General features: G+C 52.7%; 2 protein-coding genes across 2 annotated transcripts; both read right to left on the minus strand.

The window, feature by feature from the left end:
* Positions 1-2095: 2095 nt before the first annotated feature.
* On the minus strand, positions 2096-8751 carry C10H3orf33 (chromosome 10 C3orf33 homolog). Its single transcript, XM_068200137.1, has 5 exons — positions 8618-8751; positions 8470-8529; positions 3902-4055; positions 3045-3205; positions 2096-2416 (listed from the first exon to the last, which is right to left on the minus strand). The coding sequence occupies exons 1-5, from the start codon at positions 8708-8710 to the stop codon at positions 2144-2146; spliced, it is 741 nt and encodes a 246-aa protein (XP_068056238.1). The 5' UTR covers positions 8711-8751; the 3' UTR covers positions 2096-2143.
* A 2929-nt stretch (positions 8752-11680) lies between these two features.
* SLC33A1 (solute carrier family 33 member 1) lies at positions 11681-21039 on the minus strand. The gene is made up of 6 exons (XM_068200138.1): positions 20285-21039; positions 15944-16134; positions 15137-15321; positions 14619-14736; positions 13679-13894; positions 11681-12001 (listed from the first exon to the last, which is right to left on the minus strand). The coding sequence occupies exons 1-6, from the start codon at positions 21006-21008 to the stop codon at positions 11834-11836; spliced, it is 1602 nt and encodes a 533-aa protein (XP_068056239.1). The 5' UTR covers positions 21009-21039; the 3' UTR covers positions 11681-11833.
* Positions 21040-21664: the final 625 nt, after the last annotated feature.

Consider the following 21664-nt stretch of genomic DNA (forward strand, 5'->3'; position numbering starts at 1 on the left):
ACTGCTGCGGGTGAAGGGAGGGATGGAGCTGCCGAGAGGCAGCCCTGGGGGTTCCTGTAGTGGAGAAAATGCTGCTTCTCCCCCAGCCAGCTCAGCCGGGCGCTGCAGAGATATTTGTCTCTGCTCCTATTACTGCTTTTCCAATAGCCAGGCCTCCCACAGAGACAGGATCTGCAACCTCTCAAGCCCTGCACAGATGGAAAGCGCAGCTTTGAACTGAACTGGGCTCTTTCTGAGGGGGAAGGGTGCGCTGGTGGGTTGGTTTTTTTTTTAAAGATAAGCCCTGCATGATAAGGAAAACAGCATTAACAAACAATTACAGGACCTGACCCTCAAGAAATCATTTGTCACTGCAACCCCAAATCCATGTGAGGGAACAACACAGTCTCTTCACATTCGCCCACACCTCACCTCTGCTTGCTAGAAATGTAGCATGTGGCTTCCTGAGACTTTTCTCTCAGCTTTACAGTGGATTTTTGTGATAAATCCTCCTGTGACTCATCTACAGAACAGAAGTGTGAAGTCCAGAATTATATTTAATTATTACAGAAAATAAATCAGAAGTGTACAATTATGCCCAGTTTGGAAAAGCTCCTCCTACTTCCCAGACGTAGGAACAGGAACACCTGTAACCCCCAGAAGTGGATTATTGCTGAGCCTGAATGAGTACTTTGGGGTTAAAACTTAGCTTTGAGTCTTGCTCTGGAGGGTGCCCCAGCCAATCCGCAATCCCTGACTGCCTGATGAGTTTCACATCCAAGAACCACGGTGGTGGCTGGCTCAGCCCTTTTCTGTCTTAGGCATAATCCCGGGATCTTTTCTTATTTTCCATTTTCAAACAGGGACACCTGGTTTGCTGCCCCAGAGCTGCCTCCCCGCTCCCCCACACTGGGTTCCAACACACTGCAGGTATTTCATGGCTCGCTGCTCCCTAGCACCACCCTGGGAGGACCAGGAACAAAAGGAATAAAGAACCACTAACATCTATTCTTACCCAAGGAAACTGGGTTTTTTTAAGGATCTCAAGAGTCACAGCTTTGCCCTGAAGTCAACAGAGAAAATGCTGATGTAGCAACTAATTGCCAGATAAGCAGTGCTCAATTATTAAGGTTTTTTTGTACCACACTCTTCTCCCCAGTGTTTCACTGGAAAGCAATCACACAGAAGGAAAGAAAATCTGTAAAACACTTCACTTTAAATAAATATTGGGACTGTGGGAGGTTAAGGAGGTTAAACAAGGGTCAAGGGCTTGGTGTATAAAACATGTAACAATGAACTTGAGAAATTCAATCTTTATTCTGAGAATATTTACAACATAAATAGTAATACTCATATACTTCACATCAAAAACAAAGCAAGAATTCGAGTTCTTAGCACAGTCTGATCATCCTTGTCAAATTTCATGTTTAAGTTGTATATTCATCTGATAATAGACACCGAACCATCAAAAAAAAAAAAAAAAAACAACACCACAGGTTTTTCCTCTTCAAATGAAAGTTGTCTTTGAAATATTTGGATTCCTGACATTATATTCTTTGATACACCAAGTGATGTTTTTCCCCTGAGGAACTTTAGTTATTACAACCTTATCACCTTTTTAAGATCAACCATAACAAATCACCTTTTATATCACTAACAATGCAACCCATCATTCAAGATGAATGAGTTTGAAACCACAAATTACACCAAAAAGTAGCATAAGAACAGAATTCAAAGAAAAAGGTTGTGTTTGAACCCATCCCAGGAGCTTTGTAAAGGCCTGACATGGGGTTTGTGTCCAGCGTGGGCTTGGCAGCAATGGCACATTACAGAGGTGTGAAGGGACCCTGCCCCTCAAACCTGCACTGGGCAGCACAGCCTGGAGGAGTTCAGCAGGTGGGAAAGTGGACAACTAATTTAGGACATCACTGTGGAGAAGTCTGGCATCAGAACATTTTCACTGGTGGCCCGCACACTGCTACAATGCCATGTGGGCTATGCTGTGGGTTGTATTCTCAATAACCATGAACTGGGGGTTTATATTCTGTGTAACCATGAACTGTGGGGTTTGTGTTTGAGACAGGGACCCTCAACATCACAGCACTGTTTGTGATCACAAACGTACACATTCCCCACAACCTGGGGAGCTGTGTTCCCCACCTTTTCACCTCTCAGTAGAGCTTCTAACCCAGCTCACAAACTGTTTCAGCCTCTGCAGGAATTTATTGCTGCTTATGCGCTCCTGGACCCTTTCAGAGTAGCTCTGCTCTTTCCATATGCCTTTATTTTTCTTCACAGCCTTTAACTCAGCCCGGAGGAGCCTTTTGTGCAGTTTCCAGTAGAGGCGGGAGCGGTGAGGCAGCCCCTCAATCCGGGCTGCTCTGGCCAGCCCTTGGCTCAAGAGCTCTTCGTTCAAGCACATGCTGAAGAATCCACCCTAGAAAAACCACAATAAATAGATATTCACCATTGAAACAGGGTTATTTGGGGTTTGGTGTGAACTCCCTCCGAGGTACAAGCTTTACTCATGGCTGTATCTACACTTTGGCAGGAGAAGTTAAAAGTGAAGAGGAATCCAGGTGACTTCAAACCCAACTCCAGTGTGAGGGTGGGCAGGCCCTGGCACAGGTGCCCAGAGCAGCTGTGGCTGCCCCTGGATCCCTGGAAGTGTCCAAGGCCAGGCTGGACAGGGCTGGGAGCACCTGGGACAGTGGGAGGTGTGCCTGCCCATGGGCTGGGACTGGATGGTCTGTAAGTCTCTTCCAACCCAACCACGCTGCAATTCTGTAATGCAAGGCATTTGTCAGGGAACATTGGATAACAAACATTAGGCTAATCAGAACTACAGATGCCTTTTTGGCACTGGCAGATCAGCACATTCCTGCCATGAATCAGTCTGAAAAACTACTGCTCCTGCAATCAGATTTGCAAATGCAACATTTAAAATTCACACCAAGGACGATAAATCATAAACAATAACATTTATTAAATGTTCTGAGACAACTGTGTGACTGCAGTCACATCTGAAACTGCAGATCAGAGCCAGTGTTTGTGTCTCTCTTTACCTTATGGACTAGGACGAGGCACTCCAGGGCTGAGCTGTCCCTTCCCAGGAGCTGGAACCACAGGGGCTGTTTGGGGAGCAGCTCCCGCTGCAGCCAGGCCGTGCCACCTGCAGCCAGCTCCACCCCGGCCAGGCGGATCAGCAGGAGCCCCTCTGGCTGCCCTGCAACAGAAAGGGACAGATCTGCTGCTGGGGCAAAGCTCAGCCTTTGCACAGACCCTCTGTGCAAAGCTGGTGGTGATCAGTTGATTCCCTTGGACTAAAAGAATCCCTTTTAGTTCCTCAAAGCAAACAGGAGTTTGGTCTCTTCGATTCCTCAGGGAAAAAAAAATATCAATTCAAGATTGCCTAATTCAAAATGAGCTCTGGCTTATTTTGCATGCAAAGAAAAAGATCTGCTCCCACTCTCAGCCCCTATCCTTCATCCACAGGGCAGTAGCATCAGCACCTGCTGGTGTTTGCACAGCCAGTGTGAGAGTCACAGACTTGATGGACAGTTTGTTTCTGACAGAAGAACTGTCCCCAAAAATCGGTGTCTGCAAATAAAAGCACAATCCCAACAGAGGCTTTCTGCCAGGAACTAGATGAGCTGTGCAAGCAGAAGCACTTGCCTGAGTGCTCACTTCTGCTGCTGGAAAATATCACAGTAACTGTAAGGATTAACACAAACACTGTGGTGACAAACTCTCTGTCTCCTCGTGTCTTTTACTCCCCAGTTTCCCACCTGCAAAGCACAGAAAGACCAAAAGGCAGAGCTGTAAATGTGCCTCAGCCCTTCCTCTCACGCTTGCAGCCACTCTAAGAGCAGCACATTTCATTTCTGCCCTTGCTCTTCATACTCTTTTCCTCATTACTCACATTTTCTCTGGATGGCTGAGATGAAAGGAATGCTGATGGGAATGTGCTCAACTTCCAGGCCCTTCTCTGTGATGTGATGTAATTTCCCTCTCAATTTCACATTCTTTTCCACAAACTCCACAGGTATATCCAAAGGACTTGTGAACTTTGTTGTCTGTTGATGGAAGGAAGAGAAAGACAAAATTTTAAGAAAAAATATAGAGCAATTACAGCTACACTAAATCCAACGTCTTAAAATAGTATGGGAAATTCCACCTCTATTATTAGACACCGTGGGCAAGTGAATATAGATATATATTTACTAGTGACCAGCTGCAGAAACTGTGCCAGCCTCTCCACACTTACCATTTTCCCTGTTTTACAGGACTTGCAACGTCGGCACAGACATAAAAACCAGGTTTAGAGAAAGAACAGAAACTGCCATTTTTTTTGAGCAATGCCTATTGAAGTTCACTTGATTCCCCCAGAAAAGAGCGTTTTAGAAGCAGCCTGAATGGGGCTGGGAGAGGGGTGAAAGGAAGCCAGAGGCCAGACATGCTGAAAACAAAGGCGGAGCAGGGAGGGCAGAAACAGCCCCGCCTTTGATGAGGGAGGAAACCAGGAGAGGGACAAAGGCAGGTGAACAGCTTCGAGAAGATCACAAGAAGATTAAATTTGATACTACAGCCTGGGAGGATCCAAAGGGGATGGTTATGTGATCACACAGGAAAACCAAGCTGAGCAGCAGCAAAGACTTGGGCCGTGACACAGGAATGGAGCAGCCATAGGTTTGGGGTGACGGAGAAGGACACGTGAGACCCCAAAAAATTAAGATGCCCAAAATTTAAGACACTGAGGTCTCACTGTAAGAGGCCTTAGCAGAGCACTGACTTACAGAGCTGTGAAACCCACTGAGAACTGCTGTACAGCTGCTGGGAAATAAACCCCCAGTACACCACAACTAAAGCCGTGTCTCCTGTGTGTTATTTATCCAGCAAACCTCCCCCTCTGCGGCCCATAGGGCCTCCCACTGGGAACACGGCAATTTGGGACCTTGCAGGCAGGAAGCCTGGAGGCTTTCAGGAACAAAAGTTGTTCAAAGCTGATCTCATTTGCTCCACCAGACAGGTTAATGCATTCACAGGCCCTTGGGTCAAAACCAACCAAACAAAAGACAGAGAAAAAGAATTCTGGCAACATTTGTAGTTCAGGATTTCTGGTAGGATTTTTAAGTAAAACCTCCACACAAATGTTCTCTTGTATAATTTGCAATTGTGCAGGGGGAAGACGAAGGTAACTGTGATTTTTTAAGCAGCTGGAACCCTGTGGGAGCACGGAGGCTCCTGCCCGCGGAGGTTCAGCTTCTCCAGGAGTGAGCAGCGTGGTGTTAGTCCAGCGTGCCCTGACCATCCTGGGAGCGAGGGAAGATTTGGGTGATGTTTAAAACCATTCAGAAGCAGTTCTGCGTGTGGAAGGACAGAGAGCACGCGAGGCAAGAGGCTGTTTGAGCTGTGTTTGGACAAGGGAGGTTGCTCGAGCTGCAGTGGGACAGGCAAAGGGGCCATTTCCCCTCCCAAGGAGGTCAGCAACAGGCGAGAACAAGGCACCCGTGGAGATGCCACAGGACAGTGACATCGAGCCCCTCAAGACCTGAATCAAGCCTTGCTGGCGTTTTTCACTTGTTAATCAGTAGCTGCAGCAGGACCGTTATGATTAAGCAATCGCCTGGTGAACCTTGCACGCTTGGCTAATCTTTAGTTTTAAGGAAAAGGGAAGACAATGCCAAGATGAATGGGCTGTCTGGGCGGGAGCCACCAGCCGTGGAGGCAGCCGGGCTGAGCCGTCCCTGGAAAATGGCAAATCCAGCAGGGGGACAGCGCGACCACTGACCACTGACCACTGACCACCACTGAGCACTGAGCACTGAGCACTGAGCACTGAGCACTGAGCACTGAGCACTGAGCACTGACTACTGAGCACTGAGCACTGAGCACTGAGCACTGACCACTGACCACTGACCACCACTGAGCACTGACCACTGACCACTGACCACTGAGCACTGACCACTGAGCACTGACCACCACTGAGCACTGAGCACTGAGCACTGAGCACTGAGCACTGAGCACTGAGCACTGACCACCACTGAGCACTGAGCACTGAGCACTGAGCACTGAGCACTGACCACCACTGACCACTGAGCACTGACCACTGACCACCACTGACCACTGAGCACTGACCACTGAGCACTGAGCACTGACCACTGACCACCACTGAGCACTGAGCACTGAGCACTGAGCACTGAGCACTGAGCACTGACCACCACTGAGCACTGAGCACTGACTACTGAGCACTGAGCACTGAGCACTGAGCACTGAGCACTGACCACCACTGACCACTGACCACTGAGCACTGAGCACTGAGCACTGAGCACTGACCACTGACCACTGAGCACTGACCACCACTGAGCACTGAGCACTGAGCACTGAGCACTGAGCACTGACCACTGAGCACTGAGCACTGAGCACTGACCACCACTGAGCACTGACCACTGAGCACTGAGCACTGACCACTGACCACCACTGAGCACTGAGCACTGAGCACTGAGCACTGAGCACTGAGCACTGACCACTGACCACTGACCACTGACCACTGACCACTGACCACCACTGACCACTGAGCACTGAGCACTGAGCACTGAGTACTGAGCACTGACCACTGACCACTGACCACTGACCACCACTGACCACTGAGCACTGAGCACTGAGCACTGAGCACTGAGCACTGACCACCACTGAGCACTGAGCACTGACCACTGACCACCACTGAGCACTGAGCACTGACCACCACTGAGCACTGACCACTGACCACTGACCACTGAGCACTGAGCACTGAGCACTGACCACCACTGAGCACTGAGCACTGAGCACTGAGCACTGAGCACTGAGCACTGAGCACTGACCACCACTGAGCACTGAGCACTGAGCACTGAGCACTGAGCACTGAGCACTGAGCACTGACCACCACTGAGCACTGAGCACTGAGCACTGAGCACTGAGCACTGACCACCACTGAGCACTGAGCACTGACTACTGAGCACTGAGCACTGAGCACTGAGCACTGAGCACTGACCACCACTGACCACTGACCACTGAGCACTGAGCACTGAGCACTGAGCACTGACCACTGACCACTGACCACTGAGCACTGACCACCACTGAGCACTGAGCACTGAGCACTGAGCACTGAGCACTGACCACTGAGCACTGAGCACTGAGCACTGACCACCACTGAGCACTGACCACTGAGCACTGAGCACTGACCACTGACCACCACTGAGCACTGAGCACTGAGCACTGAGCACTGAGCACTGAGCACTGACCACTGAGCACTGAGCACTGAGCACTGACCACTGACCACTGACCACCACTGACCACTGACCACTGAGCACTGAGCACTGAGTACTGAGCACTGACCACTGACCACTGACCACTGACCACCACTGACCACTGAGCACTGAGCACTGAGCACTGAGCACTGAGCACTGACCACCACTGAGCACTGAGCACTGACCACTGACCACCACTGAGCACTGAGCACTGAGCACTGACCACTGACCACTGAGCACTGAGCACTGAGCACTGACCACTGACCACCACTGAGCACTGAGCACTGACCACTGAGCACTGACCACTGACCACCACTGAGCACTGAGCACCCGGGCCAAGGGGACCCCGGGCTCGGGCGGAGGGAAGGGCTGGGGCTGCGGGCTGACCAGCATGAGAAGCCACTGACACAGAGGGGCTGAGCGCGATCTGACAAAAAAGATAGGGAATTCGTAAGCAGGGAATGCTGATGGTTTGATAAAATATATAAATAACGTTAAGTACCGAGGAGCGGGCAGCCTTTCGCGGGAACCACCAGCCCCCGCTTTGCGCAAGCCAGCACAAAACACGGGAAGGCTGTGGCGCTGCCGCCGGACAGCCCGCGGGCGGGACAGCCACGGCCGTGAGGCAGAGCGGGCCGGGCCGGGCCGGGCCGGGGCAGGGCAGGGCAGGGCAGGGCAGGGCAGGCCGGGCCAGGCCGGGCCGGGCAGGGCAGGGCAGGGCAGGACAGGGCAGGGCAGGGCAGGGCAGGCCGGGCAGGCCGGGCCGGGGCAGGGCAGGGCAGGGCAGGGCAGGGCAGGGCAGGCCGGGCCAGGCCAGGCCGGGGCAGGGCAGGGCAGGGCAGGGCAGGGCAGGGCAGGGCAGGGCAGGCCGGGCCGGGCCGGGCCAGGCCAGGCCAGGGCAGGCCGGGCCACGCCAGGCCAGGCCAGGCCGGGCCCCTCCGCCGCGGGCCCCAGCGGCCCTGCCAGGCGGCCCCCGGTTCCGAGCGGCCGGGCCGAGCTTCCCTGAATCTCGCGGGCCCGTGCCGGGCTCCCCTCGGTTCTGAGGGGCCGTGCCGGGCTCCCCCCGCATCCCCCGGGCCCTTGCCGGGCTCTCCCGCATCCCCCGGGCCCGTACCGGGCTCTCCCCGCAGCCCCCGGGCCCGTACCGGGCTCTCCCCGCAGCCCCCGGGCCCGGGCCCGGGCCCGGGCCCGGTCCCGCACTCACCACGCGGAGGCTCCGAGCCAGCAGCAGCACCCCGGCCACGGCCGCGCCGGCGATCAGGCCCTGCGGAGGAGAACGGGGCTCAGCCGGGCCCAGCGGGCTCCCCCGGCCCGGTACCCGCCCAGCCCCGGTGCCCGCCCAGCCCCGGTACCCGCAGCAGCCCCAGGTGCGCGTCCGCCCACTCGGAGAGCCGGGCCAGGGCCAGCGCGGCGCGCTCGGAGCCGCCGCCGCCCCGCTCCGGCATCGCCGCGTCCGGAGCGCCCCCGCGGGAGCCGGGGAACGAACAGCGCCCGGTGCACCGCGCCACGGAACCGGGAAACGAACAGCGCCCGGTGCACCGCGCCACGGAACCGGGAAACGAACAGCGCCCGGTGCACCGTGCCACGGAACCGGGAAACGAACAGCGCCCGGTGCACCGCGCCACGGAACCGGGAAACGAACAGCGCCCGGTGCTGCCGTGCCACGGAACCGGGAAACGAACAGCGCCCGGTGCACCGCGCCACGGAACCGGGAAACGAACAGCGCCCGGTGCTGCCGTGCCACGGAACCGGGAAACGAACAGCGCCCGGTGCACCGTGCCACGGAACCGGGAAACGAACAGCGCCCGGTGCACCGCGCCACGGAACCGGGAAACGAACAGCGCCCGGTGCTGCCGTGCCACGGAACCGGGAAACGAACAGCGCCCGGTGCACCGCGCCACGGAACCGGGAAACGAACAGCGCCCGGTGCTGCCGTGCCACGGAACCGGGAAACGAACAGCGCCCGGTGCACCGTGCCACGGAACCGGGAAACGAACAGCGCCCGGTGCCGCCGTGCCACGGAACCGGGAAACGAACAGCGCCCGGTGCCGCCGTGCCATGGAGCAGCACCGGCCCCGAGCAGCTCTGGCTGGGACACTGCCAGGGATCCAGGGGCAGCCCCAGCTGCTCTGGGAATCCCAGCCCAGCCAGGAATTTCCAGTTCCCAGTCTCCCATCCATCCCTGCCCCTGGCAGTGGGAGCCATTCCCCGTGTCCTGTCCCCCATCCCTTGTCCCCAGTCCCTCTGCAGCTCTCCTGGAGCCCCTTCAGGCCCTGGCAGGGCTCTGAGCTCTCCCTGGAGCTGCTCCTCTCCAGGCTGAACTCTGCATTGAGCTCCTTCAACCTGTACCACACCTCCATCAACCCTTCAAATGCTCCTTTCTTCTTGGCATTTCAAATTTATTTTGTATTCTTGTTGGTTTGAGGTTTGTTTTTTGTTTGTTTGTTTTTTATTGTTAAAGGTGCTTAAAGCCGTAATAATTCTAATGTTAAAAAGAAAAATCACTTCTGAACAGAGTTGGTAGAAATAAAGTAGCAAGATCAAAATCTTATGGGTGCTATTCAGCAGCCTGATAAGGGGCTGGCAGCAGCAACATTTCCAACTTACAAAATAGCTACTTAAATTAAAAGCACTAATCCATAACTTGTTTCACCAGTTTGAAAAAGGACACAGTTATTTATTTCAGGTAACATATCTATTCCTACCTATTTGGAGTTTATGTGTAATTTTGATATTGTTGATAATCCAATTATTGAGTTAATCCTTAACTCATCTTTATTAGTGACAAGTTTCTCTGTGACCTTTAGAAATAAAAAAGAAAAAAAAAAGAAATAAAAATAAAAAAATTGCAAAGTAAAACCCAAATCTAACATAAGCAAATTTAATTTCTCAGCTTCTGCTCTTGAAGTTTTTCCTCACAATCAGAAAAGTTAAAACAACCCCTGTAGGTATGCAAGATGTAATTAAATAGGCAGCCCGTGGTTCCACAGAGGACACAGAACTGAAGTGCCTCACAGAGTTAATGCAGTGGAGCTGGTGGGACAGGGGCTGAAAGGTGCAGCCATAAATCTGACATATTTTTATGTTGATTTTGTTCTCATGCAGAGGGGAAATCTGAAGACATTCAGCTTGGGCAGTAAAACCCACGTGATTTCACTTAGCACGAGTGGTTTTGCTGTGCTTGAAGCAAACTGTGAGGTGTGACCCTCAAGGAAGGGGACGGGGACAGGAGGCAGTGTCCAGCGAAGCTTCAGGTCACAGTGTCCTCTTCCAGTCCCCTCCCTAGCCCTGATGCCAGGGAGACCCTTTGGACACCCACGCGCCCCCCAGCACTCCAGAACTGCTAGGGGTCACTTTCCCCACAAAACACACAGTAGCAGAAGATCCCAGCCCAGCCCTTCAAATATTGACAAGAAACGTGTCAGGGAACGTCGTGCACCTTTCCAAGGGATGTTTAATAGTTCTCCTTTTTAATACCAATGTTCCACATACACCCAGCGGGGTCCGAGTGCCTCTCCAGCACCTGTGGGTCCCTAAGGCACTCAGGAGGGAGCTCGGTGGGAGAAATCCAGCAGGAATGTTTGCACCACATGGCACCAGCAGTGAATTGTGCAGCAGCTCTGCCCGTTGCATTGGTGTGAGGGCGAGTCCTGCACCAGCTCCCTGGGAATTTGGCAACTTTGTCATCACCAACTCACTCTTCTCACCCCCACCTGGGGGGAGTCTCGGTGCTCCCACTGCTTTTGAGAATGAATATTCAAACTTTATTAACACAGTGTGGAAAACCAATGGATTGGTTTTCCCCCATCAAATCACCCCTTCCAAAGGCCCACGTGCCCTCCCTTGGGAAGCACCTCCAGTTCCAGCTGCAGGACTCAAGGCTCAGAGGATTGTGCGTTATTCCAGTCCTACCTTACAGCATTTTGCCGTCAAGAAAGTACCTTGAACGTAAATCAAACTGCCTTGAAAGGGCGGAAATAAATTAAACAAATGTAATTTGCTTATAAAAATAGTTTCTTATAAATCTTTAAAGCTTATAAAAGCCAGAAAATACATTTAAAAGAATCTCCGGAACATTTCATCCTTTGAGGCATGGTTACAGTTCAGAAAGTGAGACGAAGCAAAGCCCACAGACATCTCACACTGATCTTCCCACAAGGAATTCCACAGTACCATGCTTAACCTGCAAGTCAGAATGCCTTGGGCATCCTTCCCCGGGTCAGCTGCCCTGTCAGATCATTTCTGTGTGAAAATAAAAGCTGGCACTCAGCTGGCAATGCTGCTGCCTCTACAGCCAGGGCACGAGGAGCTTTCCCAGAGGTGCCCTATGGAATCAGCAGCTCTGGAGTCAGGGGTAAGCACGGAGCACAGAGGTGCTGCTTTAGCCATTCCTTTCTGAACTGCCCGTGCTGTGGGGAGGGCACTGGTGCCACACACAGCCCTGCCTCGGCCACGCAGATCTCCCTGGCGTGGCACAGGAACACCGAGATTCCGGGGTGCTGCTTATGGGATATGTCTTTGTAATAAAACTAAAACCACCTTGCTGGTCCATCCAACACCTGAGCGGATCAATTGCTCCTCCTGCACTTCCACGAAGACTGTCCTTCGTCCTGCAGCTTTTTGAATTTTGGTCCAAGGAAGAACCACCAGGCAAAGCCCAGGATGACGCAGACGACGGACTCCACGTAGTACCCGTCCAGGGTGGTGACGCAGGAGCCCCCAGCTGCTGTGCACAGCTGAAACAGAGCACAGGGCAATGCACTGAGCACACGGCACTCCAGAGCTGCAGGGGTCTCCCTGCTCCTGGCAGGACTAAACAGAGTTGCTTACTCTTTGTTGTTTCCTATGCAGCTGGTCAGAGAGGCTTTCGAGCTCATCGGCAGCGTGAAAAGTAACAAAGTACCAAACCTGCTCTAGACATGTGGGAAATGGAGCACATCAGCCCAAAGGGCAAACTCCAGAAAACAGACACAGCCCCACTGTCCGTGCTGGCCTGCAGGGGCAACCACAGCTCCCAACCTCACAGAGAAAGATGATTTTCTCCCTAGCCATCCACACTGTGGACTCCCCAGACCTGGAAATGTCCAGGGCCAGGTTGGAGGGGGCTGGGAGCAACCTGGGATAGTGGAAGGTGTCCCTGCCCATGGCAGGGGTGGCACTAGAATGGCTTTTAGGTCCTTCCAATCCAAACCATCCCATCATTCTGTGATTCTGTATCTGGAAGAAACACACCCAGGATGGTTTTGAACTGGAAGACAAACACGCAGCATTCACAAGGTGATTGTACAGCCCAGGATTGTTTCTGCTATTGTTTGGCTTTCAACACTGCTCTAATCCCAGGATTAATCAATTCTCTGAGCTGAGGCTCTGCTAGCATTTTCATTATGCTGAGACATGTCAAAATCAGATTAGGAATAAGAAGGGAGTGGCGGTGGTGGAATGTCACCATCTAGGAGGATATGAGAAAAGATCAGAGGAGTGAGGTGAAGGAGGAAGGGCTCAAGTTCAGTAGAGGCTGAGACACAAGGAACCTAATTAGTGACAGGCTAGTGAGTGAGAGGCTGGGAAAGCATCTGCTGCTGAAGCAGTTTCCCCTCTGCACCAACAAAAACTGCAAGTCCAGTTCAGACAAGTCATGCAGGACTCCAGAACACTTTGATAATTTAGAGAACCTCCATGTCCTAGAGCATCCTGGCATTCAGGAGTGAAATAAATCTCAGTCATGAGCACAGAAAAAAAAAAACAAAAAAACAAACCCAAACATTTCCACTCTTCAGCCATGTCAAATGTCTCACTTGCTGTGAGGAGGTGAATTTGAAATGTTGCTTTCCCAGCAGTTTTATGTCCTGTTGTTTGATCTGCGTACAGCAAGTTCTTTGTTCTCTTCCACAGGGCTCCCAGAACTGGGCAGGCAGCCAGTCCCACTTGATTTCACGGGGAAAGTGGACACCAAAATCAGAGAGAAGAGCAGCATCTTGGAGAAGGTATCAAGGCAGGCAGATAAGAAGCCTCCAGGGAAACAGGAGGGGAAAAAAACCTACCACAGAAATGGAGGGCCCTGGGGGACAGACAGCCTGCCAAGGACAGAGCCCCTGACTGCACAACTCAGAACCACACCTACAGGCTCCTCACACTGCAGGGAATGTGACACCAGTCTGGTGCTTCCACCCCAGCTCAGCACAGGAAGAAAGGGCTCACTACTCTGCAGCTGCAAACCCTGGGTAAGGGGTGGTTATTCAGAGTGTGCAGCTGTCAACAGACTGGATTTTATCACTCAGGAAAATGAGCTCCATCACTGGGAATTTGTGAGCATAAGCCATACATCGTGAAGGTTTTCAAAGGCAAAAAAACCACTGCAAGAAGCCATTTAATTGAGACATTGAGCAGAGACCCCACCCAGCCCCCAGACTCACCTCTGTGGCCGCTGCAGTGGCACAGGTGTGGCCCTGGGCCCCGGCACACTCCTTCACTGTGAGGGGGTCCACCAGCCACAGGGCCACCGTGGAGGGCCAGTTGCCCCCCAGGTTGGACACGGTGTTGAGCAGGGTCATGTAGGTGCCCCCGATGAGCGGGTCGCTGACCTTGGCGTTGAAGGCCATGATGGCCACGTACATGCTGTACAGGGTGATCTGGGGGGACAGACACAGGCCGGAGACAATGAAACCTCAGCATCAAAACCCTGCTGAGAGATGCCCTGAACTCAGCAGCACTGACTGGAAAATGATCCCAGCAGCAGCAGTTCCTCCTGCAGCCCGTCCCGGTGCTAACTCGGGGAGTGCCCTTGCTGCTTGTCTCAAGCCATGCTGCAACAGACCCAGCCCCACATGCACTGGCATGACTTGGGTTATCAAACTGAAATACAATCAGCCAGCTAAAACAGCACCTAAACACAACCCTTCTGCAGTTAAAAATCACCTCCCAAGGCCCTGCATTCCAGTTCTGATCCAAACACCACGCTGTATCAAGTGCTTGTTTCCCAAGTCTTTGGATCAGATCCATTATGATGTTCCTCCAACAACTGAGTTTCTTCCCTAGGACCAGGATCACATAACTTTATTTATATGCACAACCATCAGCATGCCTATCAAGCTCAGATACAGTTCTGGGATTCCTCCAGCTCCTCTGTGCTCCTGAGCTTCTGGGTCTGGGGAAAAAGGAATCTGGGGAACTACACTGGACATGGACAACTCAAAGTAGCTCACAGATGATGTCCAATGGAGCACAGGGAATAGGGAGGAGTAACACCAGCAAGAGTATTACAAGTCAGTCCTGCCACACAGCACAGGTCAGGCTTGGAGGGATTCCAGTTTGACCCTGGAACATCATTTCCCCTCTCCACACTGCGAGTGTTACCTGGTGTAGAGCATAACTCAGCACCACCACAGCGTAGTAGTAGACAGGAAATCCTCCTTCATGCTTTACTTTAGGAGCCCACCACACCAGGAAAGCAAATTCCAGGCCAAGTAGCAACCTGGAGGGATGAGAAAGATGATTTGTTATTCCAAGTAACTCTTCCCATGTGTTTCCTCAACACGAAGCAACCACTGAACAATCACAGAGAGTACATTAAAGTAGTTTGGATCCGAAGAGTTACACCTATTTCTATCTCAGAATTAGATATCAAGTATTTGACAAGCAGCGACATTGTTAATTAGGAGCAGGAGAGCACTGCCCTAATGCTGCTTACATGCACATCCCAAACACCTCATGCTCTGCTTCCACACAGTGACCCTGCATGAACCAGACAGTTCAACTCACTGTGACAATCCTGACACGCTTCTTTGGACCTGGAAGTCAGAGAGTTAAGACACAAAACCCTACAGGTGATCTGAACACACATATCACTGTGTTCCACTAAACTGAGGCTTTACCTGTAAGGCATTGCTTTGTAGAAGGTGTTCAGGGGCTGGGGGCCCGCTGTGTATTTGCTGATAACCAGAGGCAAGATGATCTGCAAAGGAACCATTGGAACTGCCAGCAGAGCCAGGTGCTCTTTGGGGACTCCCTCCTCCACCAGTTTGAGTCCTGTTACAGCATCTGCTGCTGAAAACCCAACCTGCAATGTTAGGGAGATAAAATAAGCTGAGGAGAACAGGGAGTTTGGCTAGAAATTCAATTTACTGCCTGTCACGTAAATTGAGAAATGGATACAGAACACACTGTCACTGAAGTCACTTCTGCCCCTGATTTGATTTCCAAATTAGTTCCACATGTTCTACACTTGCACACTCTTACTGTCATCACAGCCAAAACTATTCCAGGAACATTAAGTAGCACTGCCACTCATTCCCGTGCCTTCACTGCTGTTGGCATCCTCAGTGTCCAACCAGGAGCCATGGAAACAGCTTGGACAGAGCTGGGGATTCTGAGCTAAAAAGAAACATTTTCTGTCCTTTTAACTGCAGGCTCCACAGCCTGTTTAAAAATGTACTTTACTTTAATACCACATTGCCACCAAGCTTCTCTTCAACGCTTGTGTCAAACACAAAAGCTCACACAGAGCTTTTCTGCTGCACAGCCCTGCTCAGCACAATGGGATAAGCCATTTTGCTTGAATTTCATGTGAAAATTCACAGCTCTTGTGACAGCCAACAGCAAAACTAAGTTACATCCTGGGGACTCAGCAGCCTTCTGGACCCTGATGGAGCACGTAACAGTTCTTAAGTGTATTTACTTACTTTTGAAGTGAGGATCAAGAGACAGAAAGTAAGAACTGCTGGCATCTTGATTATTGAGAATAGCAGCCTGTATGTGTCAGTGATGCCTTTTGTTTCTTCCTTTGCTGGTATTAGCTCCTGGTTTTCCTTTTTCAGAAAGGCAACCAATGTAGTGGTAACTAAGAAGACAGCTCCCCAGAAAAACAGGAAATCTGGAGGGGACAATAAAATAGAATAAAATTTCCTTTGTAGCAGCCATGATTGACAGTTGTAGAATATAAACCTAATAATCAAAGTGGAATAAAAACAAGCAGCAAAAGCAAACCAGAAGCACAGAGCTACATACAGTGAATGACACAGCTCTGCCCTCCTCTGAAAGGAGGTGTTTGCTGGAGCTGAGGCAGAGGAGCAGCAGCAAACCAGGTCACCTCCCTGCTGCTTGGTGGGTTATTACCACAGTGAGCACGCTGGAGGAGGAACAGAGGCGAAAATGAACGTGTTGAAGGATCACACACACAACCACTACAGGCTGATAAAGGAGGAAAACCACATGTAAGAGGGAAGAACCTCCAGAGGCAGAACTCCTGCCCAGCTCCTCCCTCACCCTGCAGTCAGGGAACCACTCTGTGCCTCAGCTCCACATCCCTATCTAATATCCACCTCCCACCTGCAGGAAAAAGGGATTTAGGAGTGTGAAGATGGCCCGAGGAAAGTTTTTACAGAGTTCTAAGGAGTCCTCAGACTTGTCTGGCTGAAGTGGAGTCTTGGCAGCATTCCAGTGCTCTGTTTTAGGCAGATCAGTATCTGCTAAACCGTGGATGAGGGGCAGAAAAAACCCACCAAGACAGTACTTCTGATTTAGTGAATGGCCAGCTCAAGATCATCCTATCCTCTGCCTCTGCGACAGAGGCAGGAAAGAACCCAGCCATGTGCAGGGGTAGGACAGAAGCAGCCTTTAGTCCTCCTGGTCAGGAGCAGCTCCAGCAGCCTCTGGGGGACTCGGCAGGAGCAGCGAGGGCTGGTGAACGGGCAGAGACAAAGGTTCGGTCAATTATCGCCTGCTTCTCCTGCACAGCAGGGAACGGGCTCGGCAAGCAGGAAGAAAACATGCAAGGACTGCTCCAGGTGCGTCCCACCATTCCCAGGGTAACAGAAAAAAGGCTTTTCACACCATTTCTGCTACTCTTCCCTTCCCTAAAATAAACATGACCTCACAAGCAACACTGTCAGATTGCCCTCCCTTAAAAAAACAAGGTGCCCTGAACAGACATTCTCAAGGAAAGATGCATTTTCCGAGAGTCTCACTAAGCACAGCTGCTGGCTACAAAGGATGTAGAGGAGCAGCTCTCTAATAATAACCCTGAGCATTATCACTGCAGTGAGAGACACAGTGCAAGGATGGGGATAGAAATAGCTCTGAGCATCATCACATGAGTGCTCCTGATCAGGCCAGCCCTGTCAGCTGCAGCACAGCACTGCAGGGGCTGCATCAGCAACAAAGCAAAGCAAGAAAAAAAGAAAAAACCCACCATATATATATATATATATATATATATATATATATATATGTATATAGTAGTTCAGACAAAAAAAAAGTGGGTTTTTTGAGGCTGTAGGCAGTTTACAGAAAAATAAGGTACATTTCTTTTTCAAATACAAGGAACCTCACTAACAGGCTACAAGCAGAAGAACTCTGAAATTAGAGTTTACATGAGGGATTTCAAGGACAAACTTTCTGGTCCCACCACTGCTGCTTCCCCCATCCCTATTTTGTTTCCGCAGCTACACTGCTAGTAACAAAATAAACCACTGAGAAGGGGCAAAACAAGTTTTTGAACTAGATCAGGGACAGATCAGGCTGGAAAACAGCCTGAAGAAGGTACCCAGGTGGTACAGGTAACCCAGGATCCCCTCCCAGGAGCAGGGGTGCTCCACAGTCCCTGGCACAGGTAAGTGGCACCTTTAAGGGGCACCTTTGTCCTGTGTTCACTCTTTCCCTGTCCTTCACGCTGGAATGGGCAAACCAGGCAGGAATCACAAAGCCAGCCAGGGAGCTTCCCCTGCTTAAAAAAAAACTGAAGTTACCTGAGCAGCAAGTGCTAAATGAACCCCAGGACAATCAGTCCACAGAAGGGTTTTTCCTGTTTCCTTCTCTGGCACTTCAGCCTGACACAGCCCAACACAGCCTTTGGTTTGGTGAATTTGATGGTGGGTTTACATTTGTCCATATTATTTCCTGCAGTTAATGAGAACAATGAATGCTGCTGCTGCTTCTCAACAACTGAAAGCTGACTTAGGATCACAGAATATCTTCAGCTGGGATGGACCCAGGAGGCTCATCCCAACTCCTGGCCTGGCACAAGACAACCCTGGCAGCGTTGTCCAAACTCTCCTGGAGCTCTGGCAGCCTCGGGGCCGTGCCCATTCCCTGGGGAGCCTGGGCAGTGCCAGCACCCTCTGGGGGAAGAACCTTTCCTAATATCCACCTAAACCAGCCCCAGCCGTTCCCTCGGGTGCTGCTCCTCTGGATCACGGAGTGTTGACTTCTTCTTTCCCTGGCACTGGGCTCAGCCTACAACAGTGTTCAGAGATCTGAGCTGGCAGAGAGCATTCACCTTTTCCAGCAGTGAAGTTTTCTGCTGCTTTAGCTGCCAAACCTGCTCATCACAAGCCCATTACAGCCAGGGCAAGGACCAGTGAGCCCCTGTGCTCCTCCGTGAGCTGGTTACTCCTGCTGCTCTCAGCTGCTCCAGGGAAACACCGAACTGTGCCACTCACATGACTGAGAAACAGAAATTTTGTAGTGTTTTACTACCTGAGAAACCATATCCTGCAACTATAGTGTCAGTTATTTGCTGTTCTTACTCCACCCACATCAATACTCCAGGGCAGGTTAAGGAGGTGGCATTGGTGCTGTTTGGGTTTGGGGATCAAATCTTTTAAAAACAGCACTTTTGTAATAGTAACAAACCCATTTATACAAACAGCCCTGAGAGAAAAAACTCCAAACAAGGAAAACCCTGGGCACTGAGGGAAGTACAGCCAAGCCAAGCTGTCTGAACAGCAGTGGCTGCAAGTTGCATCAGCAGCAAAGACGTCAGTGTGCACTGCAGCGAGAGGGATGGACACACCAGCCCAGGAGCTGCACAGCACCAGGACAGCCAGGAACCAGCTGGGACACTTGGAGGGCCACTCTGTGCTCCTTGACATAGGCCAGGCACGAGGCTGGCAGCAGGGAGCAAAGAGCAGGACTGGTTAGCAGTGGTGAGAGCTGCAGAGAGCAGGCAAGCACAGCAGCTGTGGAAACTGCTGTCCTGATTCAGCCCTGAGGAAGGGGCAGGACAGAAAGCAAAGCTCCCCTTCACACAACAATTCCAGCCTGTTCTGGCATACCTGACCTGAGATGGCACAGTGTGGGGTGGAGCAGAGGCTGAGACCATGGGGATCTGCTCTTCACTGCCAGGGTCACCCTGAGGCTGCTGCCAGCATTTCCTGTCCTCCCTCACACTTGCAACCAAACCAGCTGCCCTTGAAGCATCTCCAGGGTAATACTCCTACCACCAGACAGAACCTTTCTGAGAAAAGCCCCAAACCCCAGCACACAGAAACATCCCTCCACTAACAGCTAGTTATGCTTGGATTACCACACTCCATTTAATTTGCTAAAGAGAAAAAGCAAATCCCCCTTAATTTACTAAAATAAGGCCTTCCTTCAGAAACTGGCTACATGCTCAACCCTGAGCACCTTCACTTCTATTCTGTGAAAAATATCATATTGGAAGCATCTTTTTTTTTTTTTTTAGTTCCCCTCTTTCTTCTTCCCACATGGAGACTTTGGCTTGCTTTTTTTAATGAGTAATCTAGTCCATGGGCATTAAACGACGAGGAAAAAAAAAAAGAGTTCCTCCAAAGTGCTTAGGTCAGCCAAGATAATGACAAGGCAGGTTTTCCACAGACTTTAGCCCAGAAAAATCTGAACTCCAGTGCATGTGGCAGTGGGCTCTGCCAGCCTCCAAGCAGGCTGTGCTTTCCCACGGGGCAAGGGACAAACCAAACCTGTTTGGTGCCCAGGGTCAAACCACAGAGGGGTCCAGGCACAGGAAAGAATCATCCTGAGGAAGATATAACCGTTTTTACTAGGAAAAAGTCCTTCCCTGGGAAGCAGGCCCTGGCACAGGGTGCCCAGAGCAGCTGTGGCTGCCCCTGGATCCCTGGCAGTGCCCAAGGCCAGGCTGGACAGTGGGGCTGGGAGCACCTGGGACAGTGGGAGGTGTCCCTGCGCAGGGAATCTCTTTAGTCCCTTCCAAACCAGCGCACTCCACGGCTCTGCGCCGGCACACGGGCTGCAGCGCCCGGCCCTACCTGAGAGCGTGACGATGCCCCGCGGCTGCGGCTCGAAGCGCAGGTACTTGTTGCAGAAGGAGGCGGACTCGAGGGCCAGGAACAGGACGTTTCCCAGGAAGTAGCCGGCCGTCTGCCCCACGGAGTTGCAGGTGGAGGCGTAGCCCACGTTCTCCCGGGACAGCATGGTGAGCGCCCAGCCGTCCACCGCGATGTCCTGCGTGGCCGCCAGGAACTCGAAGAGGAAGAAGGTGACGGTGAGGGCCGCCACGTCGGGGCCGCGGCCGTGGCCGTCGCCCAGCAGCGCGTCCACCTGCGTGGACATGTAGATCATGAAGAGCCCCAGCACGTACTGCGTGGGCACCAGCCACGACTTGCGGCGGCCGAAGCCCCGCAGGTACACGGCGTCCACCAAGGGCGCCCACAGCAGCTTCAGGCTGAAGGGCCAGAACACGAAGCTGAAGAAGGCCTGGTCGGTGTAGCTGGCGCTCTTGCTCTGCAGGATGAGCGGCACGCTGCCCGCCAGCCCCAGCGGGATGCCCTGCAGCACGTACAGCACCAGCAGCAGCAGGATGCTGCCCAGCTCCGCGCGGTACCCCCGCGCCCGCGCCGGCGCCGGCAGCAGCGCCTCGGTGTCCCCGGGCAGCGCGTCGCGGGGCGGCTCGTCCGTCAGGTCCAGGCTGTGCTGGCGGGTGGCGGCGCGGCGCTGCCGGCCGCCCTCCTCGGCGGCGATGGCGGGCGCCATGTCCGGGAGCGGCCCGGCGGCGGGCCCGGCGCGGGCGGGAACGGCCCGGGAACGGCCCGGGAACGGCCCCGGCGCCGCCGCGCTGAGGGAACCGCCCCGCCCCGCGCGGGCCAGGCGTGGCCGCGCCTCATTGGTGCACTCGGGGTGACGTCAGGCGTAGCACCGCCCCCTTGACCCTGATTGACGGGGCAGGGGCAGCGGGAGCGGAACCGGGAACGGGAACTGGGAGCGGATCGGGATCGCTGGAGCGGCTCCGTGCCCGGGAAGGGTTGAGGGAGCTGAGCCTGTTCAGCCTGGAGAGGAGCCCCGGCCGAGAGGGGCCCTCAGCCCTGGCTGTCCTGAGTGCAGGGAGCGTCAGAACTCTGCTCTGCCCAGCCTCTGCGCCGGGGGCCCAGCAATGAATGGTACCGGAGCCACGGGCAGGGACTGAGCCCAGGGAGTTCCCCCTCGACAGCAGGAAGACCTTTCCCGTGAGCACTGGAACAGAGACCAGAGAGCGCGTGCAGTCTCCTCGCTGGGGATACTGCAGACCTGTCTGGACACAGTCCTGTGCCATGTGCTCTGAGATGGCCCTGCTTGAATGCCAATGTAAATAGAAGTGTAAAAGAATGACGCATCCCAAAAAACAACAGACCAGAAACCCCGATTTTGAACAA

This window comes from Anomalospiza imberbis, chromosome 10 (genome assembly GCF_031753505.1).
Source record: "Anomalospiza imberbis isolate Cuckoo-Finch-1a 21T00152 chromosome 10, ASM3175350v1, whole genome shotgun sequence".
Taxonomy (NCBI): domain Eukaryota; kingdom Metazoa; phylum Chordata; class Aves; order Passeriformes; family Viduidae; genus Anomalospiza; species Anomalospiza imberbis.

Coding starts and splice junctions, on each gene's coding strand:
- SLC33A1 (XM_068200138.1), bottom strand. CDS start 21,008: ATGGCGCCCGCCATCGCCGCCGAGGAGGGCGGCCGGCAGCGCCGCGCC. Junction 13,895..14,618: donor TGAGTTATGCTCTACACCAG/GTAACACTCGCA, acceptor CTGTCCCCCCAG/ATCACCCTGTACAGCATGTA. Junction 12,002..13,678: donor CCACTGCAGCGGCCACAGAG/GTGAGTCTGGGG, acceptor GCTCTGTTTCAG/CTGTGCACAGCAGCTGGGGG.
- C10H3orf33 (XM_068200137.1), bottom strand. CDS start 8,710: ATGCCGGAGCGGGGCGGCGGCGGCTCCGAGCGCGCCGCGCTGGCCCTG. Junction 8,530..8,617: donor CGCACCTGGGGCTGCTGCGG/GTACCGGGGCTG, acceptor TCTCCTCCGCAG/GGCCTGATCGCCGGCGCGGC. Junction 3,206..3,901: donor CTCAGCCATCCAGAGAAAAT/GTGAGTAATGAG, acceptor TTTCTGTTGCAG/GGCAGCCAGAGGGGCTCCTG.